General features: G+C 40.0%; 1 protein-coding gene across 1 annotated transcript in view; it reads right to left on the bottom strand.

Moving 5' to 3' along the window:
- Positions 1-16,730, bottom strand: part of agps (alkylglycerone phosphate synthase) — a 153,310-nt gene that overhangs the window by 24,165 nt on the left and 112,415 nt on the right. The window contains exons 13-15 of the mRNA XM_041201287.1: positions 10,478-10,554; positions 6,135-6,247; positions 2,481-2,550 (exon numbers count right to left, since the gene is read on the bottom strand). Coding sequence (XP_041057221.1) covers positions 2,481-2,550; positions 6,135-6,247; positions 10,478-10,554 — 260 coding nt within the window. The remainder of the gene's footprint in view (positions 1-2,480; positions 2,551-6,134; positions 6,248-10,477; positions 10,555-16,730) is intronic.

Genomic DNA, 16,730 nt, shown 5'->3' with positions numbered 1-16,730 from the left:
TTGAGGAGGACTTGGCACACTTTTGTCTTGGGTCTCAGGCGAGCAAGGTGAAGCAGCTTTCCATCAGTTCTGGTATGTAAGTAGACACCTCTGTAGAAAACCTGAAAGTATATGACACCAGCAAAGTGAAGAATATGCCAAAGAGTGTCAGTGCCAGAACACAACCATATTTGCCCCCATTTGTGGATGCCAAAGGGTTCCAATGCAGCTATGGCACACTGCCAATTTTCTCCTGCAGCTTAAATAGATCGCCTCTGCTTACAAGGTCGGATGCCTTGGTGAGATTGATGAAGGCAGTATACAGTTCGTGACATTTCTCTTGTAGCTGCTGGACCAGGAGGTTCATGTCAATTGTAGATCTTCCAATTATGAAGCCTCATTGGGATTTCAAATAGATGCAAGTGCCAGGATGTGCTGTCTGGCAAGTGAAACACAGGCAAATGCTCTTGCCACGATGGTCAGCAGGCAGATGCCTCAATAGTTGCTGCAATCGCTGTGGTCTTCCTTGTTTTTGTATAGGGTCAGAAGCTTTGCATCACACATCACAGGGCACTCCCCCTTCCCTCCAGCAGAAACATAAGTTTGTGCAGATACTGGTGTGCCAGTTTTCCATGCTTGATGAGTTCAAGCGGTAGAGCATCAGCACCTGTAGCTTTGCCCATAGTGAGTCAATAGCTTTACTAAGTTCTTTCACTGTGGGTTCAGTATCCAGCTCTACCATGATAGGCAGACTTTCTATGTTGGCTAGAGCTTCTTTGGTGACAGTGTTCTCTCTAGAATACAACTCAAGGTAGTGTCCCACCCATCTCACCAACTGTTTACTGCAGTTGGTGATGACTACCCTGCCTTTGTCTTCAATGGATCTACTTTCTTTGCTGATGGACTTCTTGCGTTTTTCCCCTTCATACATATCCCTAGCATTCAATGTCAAAAAACATTATGGCAAAGTTGTAGCTGGTAGTCACTGATGCACCACCTAGCAGTCTTTTGGACTTCACTTTGAGTGGCTCTAGTGCATTCAGTCTTTTTGCTCGATCTCTCTTGTAATTAATGAGAATAGACCGCTGGGCTCGAATGACAGGTTCCATCACAATGATGTTAGCCTCAAACCAGTCAGCATTTTTCTGCTCTTGTTTCCAATATGTTGAGAGTGTGGCATTGTGAATGTTTCTCAAAGTATGTTCTATTTTGCTTCTTCACTCTGTTTGGGAATACCAGAAGGTGCACATTCAATCGAATCGGGGAACTTTGATTTCTACCTGGGGTAGGTAGTATAGCTGATGTTGATACAGGACAGTATTTCTGCTCTGAATGAAAAATCTTCAACAGGAAATGGACTGACTCTCACACCAGTAAAGAATTTGGTTTGACCATTAGCGTCCAAACACTGGTCCACATCATGGAGTGATCTACATCACAGTCAACGCTGTGGTAGCTGAAAGGCGTTGAGAATGCTATTCAAACAGTCACATCTGGTGACAATCAGATCCAGCTGGTGCCAATGTCCTGATCTTGGACATCTCCAGGACACATTGTGGCATGGTTTGTTTTGAAGGTGTAGTTACATGAAGCCCATGGTAGCAGCAAAGCTCAAGTAGTCTCTGTCCGTTCTCATTTATCTTTCCCAGGCCATGATGTCTTGAGGCAGAAGGGCCATACCTCATAGTCCACATCAAATCTTGCATTGAAATTCCACCAATAGGTAAAGATGTCCTGAACTAGGGATTCTGCTGATAGCAGTGTCAAGCTCCTCAAAGAACTGGTCATGGAGCACAACATCATGAGGTTAACTGGTCCTCTGAGTTGAAAAGCAGATGGAGGGAACATGTTCTGAACCATTTGTGGGGGGAGTTCTAACAAGAGTAGCAAGTTCTTTATAACAAAACCTGCACCTGGCTCATACATTTCCTCTCAACTCTTCCCCTGCCAGGTGTACCTGTAACGTTTTTCTTTCAGTGATCTGCTCTTCGCAAGACTGGTCTCTTGTAGAAACAGTGGCGTTTGTTTTTCCATGACCAATATTCCAACCAGTAATCCACAATAAGGTTTTACCAATTCTAAGCCTTTGCATTAGGTGGGACATCCATACTATAAGAACAAATTTACCAATGGTTCACACTGAAAGAAAAATTACCACGCTCCCATCCTTGACGATGAACAATTAGCTTCTAGTTAAAACAAGGAACTTGAAGCTCCTCATTATTTTGATTACTAATGCTGCTTAAACAGTTGAGAAGAATGTGAATCAAATTTTTGTAAAAGTTTTAAATTTAACAGGTTCACTAAAAAAATTGCTGGCTAGAAGCATGTTAATGTGAAACTGTTAGTAATGGTTCTGTATTGAATATTTCCATCAGGTTTAGAACTTTCAATTTTTCCCCAAATTCATCTCCAAAATTTTTTGCTGTCTACAGGAAAATATACCAAAATTACTAAATTAAAATGAAAACGGAAACTTAGTACTTCTATAAGAAACATACCCGGATGTAAGCAATAACAAATGTTAGCATATAGCCCCGTTGTCCATTATCTTCTCCAGCTGCCAGGCCTCTGTAATCAAAAACATTCCTCTTAACAGAGGCAAGGCAACAGCTCTCAGATATCAAACCTTTTATTCATTGATATATTTGATGAGTTTATGTTTTAATTGGGGGCCAGAATTCAGCACTCTTTTTGCATTTCAAAACATATGCATGGGCCTGTTTTTCTACACTTGACATTTGTGTGCTGGTAAATGCAAAGTCAGTGCAGGTTGATGCACAATAATTGGGGGGTGGGGGAGTGGGAAATAGATCACAACATTCCAAAAAATACTGAACAGAATGAGGATTTACAGTTTTTTTGTTTCTTTTACATTTAAAAACAAACACACCCAACCCTCATTCTCATTTATTAACTTGCAACTATTTGGTAGAAACTTTTATCATCTATCCAGAATTATTATCCACCCAGAATTAATTGAACAACAGACTGGGTAACAATCCTGCTAATCAGAGTAAGTAAAACTGTAAATGAATTAATAAGAATACTAGACACAGCAGGATTCACCAGAGTGCAAGGAAGCTGCTGAGGTGGGGGTAAGGGATGTTACTTGAAATATTTAAAAAAGCCTAAACCAAGACGGTTTAATGAGGATTGTGGACCCAGTTACAGTAAAAACCTTAATCATCTGACTACATTTAATAAATTAAACAAGGTTATTACCCAGATTAAATACAAATTGACAACGGAGAGATATCTCAAAACTTAAAAATACAATTAGTTAATTTTTTTTAAATGGCTGGGCTATTAGGTTTTGCAGCACTAGCATGTTGGAATTGGTGACACCAGTGTGACCCACAACAACTACATTTAGTTTAAATGTCTGCAGCTCAAGGAACTTCAGCTTAGAGTTGATGCAGAGTCCGAGCTTTGGACAATGCAATTCATCAGGGAGGGAGAAAGTTACCTGGACACTCTGTTGTAGGAGGCAGGCACACCCCGTAGGTTAAATGCTTCAGATTTGGTCTGTGGTCAGGGACAGTGGAGGGTGTGATGACATACCTGTGAAGCAGGTATGGGAATCCAGAAAGTAGCACTCCACCGACTCCACCCCGAGCCTCCTCCAACTCAACTAGCCCCCGCCACCTGACTCCCCCCACCGGCCTCCCCAATTTCCCTGACCCGCTCTGACTAGATCCTACACCTGAAAACACCCACCCTGACTTCACCATCTTACCCACCTATCACCCTAGCCCTTACCAATCCTACCCCTTACCCCCTAACCATTTACTTCACCCACCCTACCCCCTCACTTAGCTCGCCCACTTACATCACCCATCCTATCTCCTTCCCACCTACCTCACCCACTGTACCCCCTGACCACTTTCCTTACCCACCCAACCCTGTCACACACCCTACCACCTACCCACTTAGCCTCTCTTGTAGTTTTTCAAAGATGCTTTGGGACATTTAAACTCTATTTGCCAAAATACAGCAGCTACTGCCGTAAAAAAGGAGCGTGGTTTCCGCATGGATTCTCACCACTGCTCTCTCGGAGGTTTCCTGCGCTGACTGAGCTCTTCAAGATCCGCCATCGGAAGATTGCCCAGAAAAAAACTGGAGGAAGGTAAGTGCGTACTTCTTTTTGTCTGATCAGTGTTGGAAATAGGGGTTCTGACCCTGAATGAAAGATTTGGACCTATAGGGCAGTTAGCCTTTCATCCCTCATTGGGAAAATTCTGGAGCACATTATTGAGAAAGCAGTGGCAAGACATTTAGAAATCATCATTAAACCATGTTGAATCTGCTTGATTGTAAGAAAGGGAAATTATGTTTGACAAATTCATTAGGTTTCTTTAAGGATGTAATGGGCAGCGTGGGTAAGGGAGAACCTGTAGATGTAGTGTATTTGGATTTCCAAAAGCATTCAATAAGTTGCTACATACAAGGTTACTGCACAAAATAAGAGCTCATGTGTTGAGGGTATATATTAACACAGATAAAAGATTGGCTAACTATCAGAAAACAGAGTTGGAATAAATAGGTCATTTTCAGGTTGGCAAATTGTAATAGGATACCACAGGGATCAGTGCTAGAACCTCAACTATTTACCATCTAAATTAATGACTTGGATGAATGACCAAGTGTATTGCAGCCAAATTTGCTGACAATTCAAAGATAGTAGGAAAGCAAGTTGTGAGGAGGATACAAAGAGTCTGCAAAGGGATACATATGTGCTAAGTAAGTGGGCAAATATTGGCAAAATGTGGAAAATGAGGTTATCCACTTTTGTAAGAGGCATAAAAAAGCAAAATATTATTTAAATAGAGAAACTACAGAACACTGCAGTAGAGAGATCTGGGTTTACTCATATACAAATCACATAGTTAACATGCAGGTCCAGCAAGTAATTAGGAAGGCAAATGGAACGTTGCAAGTACGGTGGAATATAAAAGTAGGGAAGTTTTGCTATAATCATGTAGAGCCTTAGTGACACCACACTTAAGAGTACTGTGTACAGTTTTGGTCCTAATGTAGGGAGAGATAAACTTGCATTGGAGGCAGTTCAGGAAGATTCACTAGGTTGATTCTTGGGATGAAGAGGTTGTCTTAAGAGGGAAACTTGAGCAGATTGGGCCTATGCACATTGGAGTTCAGACGAATCAGAAGTTATCTTATTGAACAATATAAGATTCTGAGGGGGTTTGACAGGGCACATGCTGAGGGGGTGCTTCCCTCGTGGGGGAATCTAGAACTAGGGGGCCTAGTCTCAGAATTAGTGGCAGTCTATTTAAGACATATACACAGACAGTACTGGAAAAACTCAACAGGTCTGGCAGCATCTGTGGAGAAATGGTTTTGAGACTAACGCTTTGTTCCTTTACTACTACCATTGCCACTCCCTTTGTCCTTTGTTCCTTCACATCTTTGGTATTTACTTTCCCCCACCCTCTAACCCATCCCTGACCTTCCTTTTTTGTTCCACCTGACCCACTCTCTTTTTTCAACAGCATAAAACCCATCACGTTTCTACCTCCATTCAGTTCCAAAGAAGAGTCACATTGGGCTTGAAACATTAACTATGTTTCTGTCTCTACAAATGCTGCCAGACCTGCTGAGTTTTTCCAACACATTGTTTTTATTTCAGATCTCCAGCATCTGCAGTATTTTGCTTTTATTTTAGTGCCTGTTTAAGACAGGTCATTCAATATACTCAAGGCTGAGATAAACAGGTTCTTGAACTGTTGGAAGTTGTAGGTTATGGGGAGAGGCAGGAAAGTGCAGTGGAATTCAAGATCAGATCATCCATGATCTCATGACCTTACTGAATAGCTGAGTAGGCTCGAGGGGCTGCAAGGCTCACTCCTGCTCCTATTTCTTATGCTATGTTTATACATCAAAAATTAAAGCATGCAGGATCCAGATACTTTTTTAAAAAGCCAAAGAGGTTGTGAACAGTTTTAACAGCTATTGATTTTACTCTCCACCTCATATACATATACAATGACTTCTACCTTACATTGTATGTTAATTATTATAGAACCTTGATGTCTTGGTGGTAGGGATATGTAACTGCACTGTATGTAAATGGAACTAGAAAAGTAATTTTTGTAATTTATTATATGGTCCAGATTTATTTTTTGAAGTCTTACCCAACTTTGGCAGCAATATCATAAACATGTTTTTCTTGTTGAAGAACCTTTTCTCTGCTACCCTCAAAAAGTAGGGTAGCTACGCATAATTCATTCGGATCAAATCCCTTGAACTGTGGAAATAAAAGTATGAAATTATTAAACAGAATTTGAAGGTGTGGTCATGTTGCATCTAAAACCAGAGATATTTTAAATATTTACATTTGAATAGTTCAATTAAATGCATTTTAGAATAACCACCAGGTTCTAATGGTACACTTAAGGAGGGGAAACAGTCCTAATTCCCCTAAAATGTGGGAAATCAAATCTGGAACGAAGTCGAATATCCTTACCCAGTCTGGCCTACATGTGACTCCAGAGCCACAGCAATGTGGTTGAATCTTAACTGCCCTCTGAAATAGTCTAGTAAGCCACTCCATTCAAGGCAACTAGGGATGAGCAACAAATGCTGGCTTTGCTAGTGATGCCCACATCTCTTGAAATAATAAAAAAACACGAGCAAAAATGTTCTGAAAAATTAGACTGCACAAATTAACATATTAGATCAAACATTGCAGTTATAACATGCTGGTTGATAATCACAGAACTTAGTTCATTTGACAGAATTTTAAAAAATAAATAAGTGGACAGCAGGTGATGGTGTTCCCATGCGTCTGCATTCCTTGTCCTTTTAGGGAGATTGAAGTCACGAAGTTAGAAAGGTGTTGCTGAAGGTGCCTTGGCAAGTTGCTGCAGTGCTTCATATAGATGGTACACACAGCTGCCACTGTGCACCAGTGGAGGAGGGAATGTTGAAGGTGATGGATAGGTTGCCTTTCAAGGGGGCTGCTCTGCCTTGAGAGTTGTTGAACTTCATGAGCATTGTTGGAACTGCACACATCCAGGTAAGAAAGACTATTTCATCACACTCCTAGCTTGTGCCTTGAATGTGGAAAGCGTTTTGGGAGCAAGTTACCCACTGCAGAACAACAGGGCCCTGGCCTGTTCTTGTGGCCAGAGTATTTACATAGCCCCATCTAGTGATGTTTCTGATCAATGGTGATCCCAGAATACTGACGGTGGGGGATTTCAGCAATGGTAAAGCCACTGAATGTCTTGGGGAGGTCAGGAGGAGGCCAACATGGATCATCTACCCAGCACTCCTGGCTGATGATAGTTTCAAATGCTTTAGTCTCGTCTTTTGCACTTATACTGTTAGTTGTTTAATGGTTCAATATTAATTGTTCAACCGCTGAACGTGGAAGGACTGCAGAGCTTTGATCTGATCTGTTGGTTGTGGGATTGCTTAGCTCTGTCTATAGCATGCTGCTTCTGCTGTCAAGCATACATGTAGTCCCTCCCTGTGTTATAGCTTCACCAGGTTGGCACCTCATTTTTTGGTATACTTAGTGCTGCTGTCCTACACTCTTCATTGAACCAGGGTTGGCCCTGGCTTGATGGTAGTGGTAATGAGGTTACAGGTTGTTGTGGGATACAGTTATTTTCCTGCTGAGGGTCCATAGCTTCTCATGAATCCCCAGTTTGACCTGCTAGGTCTAGTTATGCATTGTCTAAACTGTAAACTTTCCAACAAATAGCAAACAAATTCTGAATAATTCAGGCTGTATTTACTCAAAGCAGTTACAGTTTCTAGCTCTGTAGAAAAGGTCAACCTCCTTAGCATAATACCTTGTTGTTACATGCTATAATACTCCTGTTCACCTATCTTTTTGTGATTACTCTACTAAAGTGATTCCACCCACATTTAGAAGTTAAAATAGTTGCTTGGAAATCACATATTTCACTTGTAGTGCTGGGCACTTCGCTCAATTGGGCTAAGACATTTTTTGATTGGGATATTGTGTTTAAAATGATGATAAACAACAGCTCTCAAGGCAGGATTATGACTAACAACTAACTCAAGTCAATTGGGTTTCCTCTATTGAGCTATTTAATGGAATTGAATTCATCCATGAATTTGTTAATCTGATACCTTGCCAATTGTGTATAATATGTAAAATTAAAGTTGGCTGCCAAGGACAATCTTTAAGGGAATTACATATATGTCAACAGAGGTAAAACAATTTGGCGCTCAGCAGTTCAAGTAGCGACTGATGTTTTGATCACTGCCAGAACAAGCAAGTTTGGAAACTTTGTAATTCATAAAATATGTTTCATTACAAGAGACCATCATTCAAGAGTTTTCCAGAAACTGAGAAAAAATGGTCTTCAAAAATTCATTGTAATTGTATATATATTCTAAAATAATACTTGCGCCTTAGAATAGCTGGCCATATCTTTCTTTGTATTAATCAAACTGTAGTTTCAGCCTGCAACGATTGAGTTTAGCATTTGATGACAGGAATTTTACACAAGTTCAGTATCTGGTGTCTGTGTTAGCTAGGGAATCGATCTGCTCAAACTACATCAACTCAGCACAGCAGAGTAAAGCATCCAAATTTCAGATTGTAATGGACAAAGTCAATCAGCAAAACCTAGCAAGCAGTTTGCATAAGAAAATTGCTGACAGGAGTTCAAATCCTAATGGTTACACTATTAAATGGAGGTTGAATGACTAGTAAAGCTGAAAATCACAATTTGATTTACCTCAACTTCCCATTTGTAAACAGAAAATAAAATGAGTGTATTCAAAGCAATGTTAACACTTTAAAACAATGTAAAACTCAGCAAAAAAGCTATGATTTCCAATATAATTTAGATAACGACAAATGTTGCAGTAGCAATTTGCATAAAAATATATTCACACTTGATTTTATAGGAAAAAACCAAGTTTTTTTCTTAATTCATTTAGAATATTGTCAACAACAAACTAAGTTAGTTCTGCATGTTTACGCTAAAGGTTAATCACCAGCTTCTGCCAAAAGGTCACTTGGAATCTTAGAATGGTTACAGCACTGAAGGAGGCCATTTGGCCTGTGGTGTCTGTGCTGGTCCTCTGAAGGTGCAATTCACCTAGTACCACTCCCTACCTTTTCCCCATAGACCTGCAAATATTTCCTTTTTCAATTCCCTTTGGAAAGCCTCAAGTGATCCTGCCTCCACCACACTCTCAGGCAGGCACTCCTGGTCCTACCAACTCACTGTGTAAAAACGTTTTTCCTCATGTCACCATTGCTTCTTCTGCTAATTACTTTAAATCTGTGCTCTCTGGTTCTCGATCCTTGCACCAATGGGAACAGTTTCTCCCCATCTATTCTGTCCAGACTCTGATTTTGAATACCTCTATCTAATCACCTCTCAACTCCTCTCTTCCAAGGAGAACAGTCCCAACTTCTCCAATCTTTCTACACAATTGAAGTTCTTCAACCCTGGAAACATCATCATGAATCTTTTCTGCACCATCTCTAATGCCTTCATATCTTTCCTAAAATGTGATGCCCAGAAGTAAATGCAATACTCCAGTTGAGGTTGTACCAGTATTTTACACAAATTTAACATAACCTCCTTGCTCTTGTGTTCTATGTCCCTATTAATAAAGCCTAGGATACTTAATGCTTCATTAGCCACTCTGAACCTATCCTGCCACCTTCAATGATTTATGCACATGTACACCCAGGTCCCTCTGCACCCCTTTTAGAACTGTATTCTTTATTTTATACTGTCTCTCTTCATTCTTCTTACCAAAATGAATCATTTCACACTTCTCTGTGCTAAATTTCATCTGCCACCAACTTGTCCATGTCCTTTTGAAGTTCTACACTATCGTCCTCACAGTTCACAATGCTTCCAAGTTTCATATCATCTGAAAATTTTGAAATTGTGCTCTGTGCACAGGTGTAAGTCATTAATATATATCAGGAAGAGCATGGTCCTAACACTGATTTCCGGGGAACTCCACGATAAACCTTCCTCTAGTTCAAAAAACAACCATTCACCACTACTGTTTCCTGCCACTCAGCCAATTTTGTATCCATGTTGCTACTGCCCCTTTTATTCCATAAGCTCCATCTTTGTTCACAAATCTGTTGTGTGACACTTCATCAAATGCTTTTTGGAAGTAATGTATACCACATCAACACAAACATGGGCTGGAGGTGTGTGTACGCAAAAGGAGATTTGATGGCCAATCAGGTCACTAGATACAATATTATATGGAATGAAAGCAAATTATTCCATTTTAATAAGGTGCACTGTGGGAAAAAGCTGAGACCGTCTGACTCACCTTAAATTGCTCTTCATAAATGCAATTTACAAATATCCTAACAATTTTGACAAAAGCAGAGTGATGATTTATAAAACTTCAGTGCTTGTGCTGAAATTTTAGCTTCTGTGGCTGAGCTTATCTTTCTATTTATTGAAAAGTATTACTTTACAATGCTGAAAAACTGAAAAATTGAACATACCTTGGTAATGTAGAACTTTTTCAGTCCATCCAAAAATGAAGTAAAAATTGAGGCCACTTGTGGTTTTAGTGCATGTCCTATTTCGAAAAAGCATATTTTATTTGGAAATACAGCATTCCTTTGAATTTTAAATAACAAACCCATCTATACAGATTGATAATTTGACCAACATATTTACAGTGTTGATAATGGATTTTTACAATCTCAGATTTCTAATTTGATTGGGAGCATTTAATTGATAAGAAACAAGAATAGAACACAAAAATGCTAATAATATTGTCATAAGAAAGCAGAAAATGATAAATTTGATAAAGTTCCATTCTCCCAATTCATATTATTTAGTTTGGACGTTTGTCATTATTGGTTTCTAAGTCCTCCTAAAAGTAACATCACACTTTACCTAATATTAATTATATTCTGGCAATGCCCAGGAAATGCAAATATAGTAATGTTTAAAAGAATAGTCATTCATGGGGACAAAGGGCACCTTAAGATTTAAAATCCATTTTCATTGTCTGGCTAATTATTACAGTACTAAAAAGCATACAAAAAATGAAAACAACATACATGTTCATTAACCGGGCCATGTCAGACATTGATATTTTGAATATGTTGCAATGATTGAAAGGATTTATGCAATATTCAGAGTTGATCTTTGTTTAGCTCAACTTTAGGCACAGCACAGTGTGATGAACTGTCAGAGATTAATCCGCTTTTCAATAGATTTAAACAATTTGGCCTGGAATTTCAACTCAATTGCACTTTAAATTTATAATGCAGTCCCGTGATATCAGTGTAACTGGTGCAAAAGACCACAGCAATAAGTGCAAATTGCTTTCAATGCAATGAGTCTCCATGATCTTACTCATTAGTTTTAAAAACAATGTGCTAGAAGCAGGGCCACAAAACTGGTCATGGCCCAAGGTGAAATAATCAGCATTGGAGCATCCACTAATTACAGTTGTTTGCAGGCCTTCTGAGTAGGTTAAAAAAAAATTAAACAATACCTTTTGGGTGCAGCGACGCCAATACATATACTACAAATTTATTTTCAGATTTAAGAAGTTCACTACTGCACCCAATCCAACCAGAACATTTTTTGATATCCCAATCCAACTAGAAAATGTTTTGATATATCGTCATTTTTAATAATTTAAAATTGTGTTACACGTGGTGGATTGCCACTGATTTCAAATGCCTATTTTTTTTGTGATAAACTCACTTTCAGCTGTATTAGGTAAACTGCACCATGTTACCATTCTTAAACACATCAAAGAACTTTTTTTTTCAAAAAAAGCAAAACGATTTTTAAAAATTATGTTTTAAAACACTGCTGATTGCTAGTTCATGGGAGATTTGCATTTAGTGATATGCAAATTAGGGAGTAAAAACAGGGGTAGGTGAACGTTTTTCAACAATTTTAGGTGTGATCACTGATGGTACCCAAAGCAAAAACTCTACCCCTCCAAATCTACTATATTAGTTGAGAAAGGTTTGTGGTTTCACCCATCCATTAAAAACCTGGATTTACTCAGGGTCAGGTCATTTAGCCTGTTGAGCTTGTGCTGGCTCACAGCAATTTAGCTAGTCCCACTCCCCTACTCTCTCCCCGTAGCCCTGCAAATTGTTTCCTTTCAAGTGCATATCCAATTCCTTTTGAAAACTACAATTGAATCTACCTCCATCACCCTTTCAGGCAGCATGTTCCAGATTGTAACCACTTGTTGCAGAAAGGAGATTTTCTTCATGTTGCCTTTAAATCTTTTGTCAGTCACCTCTGAGCTCAACCCTTTCATCAATGGGAACAGTTTTTCTTGATCTACTTTGTCTAGGCCCCCCTCATGATTTTGAGCACCTCTATCAAATCTCCTCTCAACCCTCTCTTCGCGAAGAACCACCCCACTTTCTCCAATCTATCCAATCTGAAGCTCCTCAACCCTATAAACATTCCAGTTGATCTTTTCTACACTCTCTCTAAAGCCTCTGCATCCTTCTTAGTGTGGTGCACAGAATTGGACATAATACTCCAGCTGAGATCGAACCAGTATTTCGTAACGAAGTACTTGCTTTTGTACTTTTTGCCTCCAATTATAAAGCCAGGATCGAGCATGCCTGTTTAACTACTTCCAATCTGTCCTGTCACCTGCACTGATTTGTGCACATAGGTTATGGCAGATACCGAGGGCACAATACAGCAGAGTCCCTAGAGGAATATAAAATGTGCAGGGGGAACTTAAAAAGGGAATTAGGAAAGCTAAGAGAAGTGCATGAGAACGTATTGGTGGGTGGAATAAAGGAAAACCCAAAGGGGTTTTTTTAGATATATAAAGAGCAAGGGAATAACTAGGGAAAGAGTAGGGCCAATTAGGGACCATAGGAGATAATCTGTGTATGGACTCAGAAGACATGGGTGTGGTCCTCAATGAATACTTTGCGTCAGTCTTCACAATGGAAAAGGATGACGCAGGTAGAGACATCAGGGTAAAGGACTGTGAAATATTAGAGGAAGTTAACATAGAGAGAGAGGAGGTACCAGCGGATTTAACAGCTTTAAAAGTGGATAAATCCACAGGCCCAGATGAGATATATCCCAGGTTGCTGAGGGAGGAAGAGAACAGATATCAGGGGCCCTGGCAGTAATTTTCAAATCCTCTCTGGCCACAGGTAAAGTGCCAGAGGACTGGAGGACTGCTAAAGTTGTCCCATTATTAAAAAAGGGAGGAAGGGGTAAACCAGGAAATTACAGGCTAGTCAGCCTAACCTCAGTGGTGGGGAAGTTACTAAAAATTCTAGAGGGACAGCATATATCTGCACTTGGAGAGATACGGATTAATCAGGGGTGGTCAGCATGGATTTGTTAAGGGAAGGTAGTGTTCAACAAATTTGATCGAATTTTTTGAGGAGGTAACCAGGAGTCTTGATGAGGGTAATGCATTTGATGTGGTCTACATGGACTTTAGCAAGGCTCTTGATAAGGTCCCTCATGGCAGACTGGTCAGGAAAGAGCGAACCCATGGCTTCCATGGCAAAGTGGCATGTTGGATCTAAAATTGGCTGAGTGGCAAAAAGCAGAGGGTGATTGGAGGGGGATATTTCTATGACTGGAAGTCTGGTTCCAGTGGGGTTCCAAAGGGCTTGGTGCTGGGGCCCTTGCTGTTTGTGGTGTACATAAATGATTTGGACTTAAATGTAGGGGATATGACATGAAAATTGGTAGGGTGATAATTAGTGAGGAGGATAGCTGTAAACTGCAGGAGGATATCAATGGACTGGTCAGGTGGGCAGAGCAGTGGCAAATGGAATTCAACCAAGTGTGAGGTAATGCACTTAGGGAGAGCTAACAAGGCAAGGGATTAGACTTGAATGGTTGGACACTGGAAAGTACTGAACATCAGAGGGACCTTGGTGTGCATATCCACAGATTCTTGAATGTAGCAAGGCAGGTAGATAAGGTAGTTAAAAAGGCATATGGGATACCTGTATTCTACATCTCGGCTAATAAGGGCAAGAACAGGGAGGTTATGCTGGAACTGTATAAAACACTGCTTAGGCCACAACTGGAGTACTGCATGCAGTTCTGGTCACCACATTATAGGAACGATGTGGTTGCACTGGAGAGGGTGCAGAGAAGATTTACCAGGTTGCTGCCTGGGCTGGAGCGTCTGAGCTAGATAAGATTGGATAGGCTGGGGTTGTTTCCTTAGAGCAGCGAAGGTTGGGAGAACACTGATAGAGGTGTATAAGATTGAGGGACATGGGGTGAATCTGAAGGCAGCTTTTCCATTAATAGAAGGGTCAATAACTAGGGGGCATAGATTTAAGAGGTAGAAGGCTAAGAAGGGAGTTGAGAATTTTTTTCACCTAGAGTGTGGTGGGAGTCTGGAACTCACTGTCTGAAAGGATGGTTGAGTCAGAAACTCTCGTAACATTTAAGAAGTACTTAAATAATCACTTGTGTTGCCATAGCCTCCGGGGCTATGGGCCAAGCATTGGAAAATGGGATTAGTGTAGTCAGATCTTTTTGACCGAAACAGACAAGAATGGCCTCCTTCTGTGCTATAAACATCTATGAGCCTATGTTCCTGCACCCCCTTTAGAATTTCGCCCTTTAGTTTATATTGCCTTTCCTCGTCCCTCCGACCAAAATGCATCAGCTCACAGTTTTATGTTTTAAATTTCATCTGTCACTTGCCCACCTATTCCACTAGCCTACATCCTCAAAGTTTATCACGATCCTCCTCACAGTTGAAATCATGATCTGTATACTAGTCTAAGTCATCAATATGTATCAAGAAAAGCAGTGGCCCTAGTGCCAACCCCTAGGGAACACCAATGTATACCTTCCTCTGGTCTAAACAACAAACTGTTTATCAATATTCTATTTCCTGCCACTCAGCCAACTTCACATTCATGCTACTACTGTCTATTTTATTCCATGGGCTTCAACTGTGCTGGCAAGTCAGTAATGTGGCACTTTATCAAACACCTGAACATGCAAGTCCATAACACATTATCAACTGCATTGCCCTCATCAACCTTCTTTGTTATCTTGTGAAAAAAAAATCAATCAAGTTACTTAAACACAATTTGCCTTTAACAAATCTGGGCTGTAATTCCTTAATTAATCAGCATTTGTAAAAGTGTCATTTAATTTTACACTGGATTATTGTTTCTAAAAGCTTTCACACCAACTGACTGGCCAGTAGTTGCTGGGTTATCCTTATGGGCTTTTTGGAACAAGGGTATAACATTTGCAATTCTCGAGTCCTCTGGCAACACACCTGTATAGAGAGGATTAGAAGATTATGGCTAGTACTTCCTTAATTTCCACCCTTATTTCCCGTAGTATTTCAGATGCATCCCATTCAGTTCCAATATCTTATCAACTTGAAGTACTGCCTGCTTTTCTAATACTTCCTCTTTGACAATGTTTAGCCCATTCAGTACTGCCTCCTTCACTGTGATTTTTGCAGCATCATCGTCCTTGGTAAAGACAGATGCAAATTACTCATTTACTATTGCAGCCCATGCCCTATGCCTTCATGCACAGGTCTCCATTCTGGTGCCTAATCAGCCCTGTCCTTCCTCTTGCTATCCTTTTACTATTTGTGCCTATAGAAGACTATTGGATTCTCCTTTATGTTAATTGCCAGTCTTTTCTTTCATTATCCTTGGCTCTATTTCCTTTCTCACTTCCTCTCCGAACTTTATATTCATTCAATCTGGTACTCAGATGCATTATACACACCCTTCTTGTGCTTCATCTTTCTCTATATCTCTTTTGTCCTTTAGGGAGCTCTAGCTTTGGTTACCCTACCTACGCTCTCGTGGGAATGTACCTCGACTGTAACTGAACCATCTCCATTTTTAAAGGCAGCCCATTGATCCGTTACAGTTTTACCTCCCGATCTTTGATTCTGATTTATCTGATACAGAACTATTTTTAATATACTGAATTGGTCCTCCACTTAAGTATTTTTACAATAGATTGCCCCTTGTCCTTTACCATAGCTAATTTGAACTTTATATTATGATCACTATTGCCTAAATGTCCTCTAATGACATTTGATCTACTTGTCTAAGTTGCGGATTCTGACAATTCCTTTTAGTCACTTAGACAAAAACTAAAGAAAAACACACCGAAAACATGAACTTAAGAGTTTGTTAGTTTAGTGAACATTTCCTCCCCAAACATAAAATACCAACTTTATTGCAGCAATGGAGTATTACTGCTCTGTAGAGAAAGAACATTTAGACACAACACATCTCTCATGTGCCATTTGTGATTCACTTGGTAGCCCTCTCACCTGAGTCAGAAGCTTGTGGGCTCACTTCAGGACTTGAGCTCAAAAATTAAGGTTGATTCTACAGTACAGTACTGAATGAATGCACTGTTGGATGACATGTTTAACCAAGGCTCCATCTGCCCTGTCAGACAGACGTAAACAATGCCATGGCACTATCTCAGAAGAGCAGGGTGGTCTGGCCAATATTTATCCCTCAATTAATATCATAAAAACAGATTATTTGATCGTGATCACATTGCTGATTGCGGGACATTGCTGTGTGCAAACTGGCTGTCCCATTTCCCACATTACAAGTGACTAAAACTCAAAAAATACTTTGACTGTGAAGCACTTTGGAATGCCCCAAGTTCATAAAAGGTGCTATATAAATGCAAGTCTTTCTTTTTACAGTTGATCTAAACTGTTGATAAACCATAATTTTCTATAATGGGCTTGTCATCACTAAA

This window comes from Carcharodon carcharias, chromosome 12 (genome assembly GCF_017639515.1).
Source record: "Carcharodon carcharias isolate sCarCar2 chromosome 12, sCarCar2.pri, whole genome shotgun sequence".
Lineage (NCBI taxonomy): Eukaryota > Metazoa > Chordata > Chondrichthyes > Lamniformes > Lamnidae > Carcharodon > Carcharodon carcharias.
This window is presented reverse-complemented; position numbering and strand designations above follow the sequence as displayed.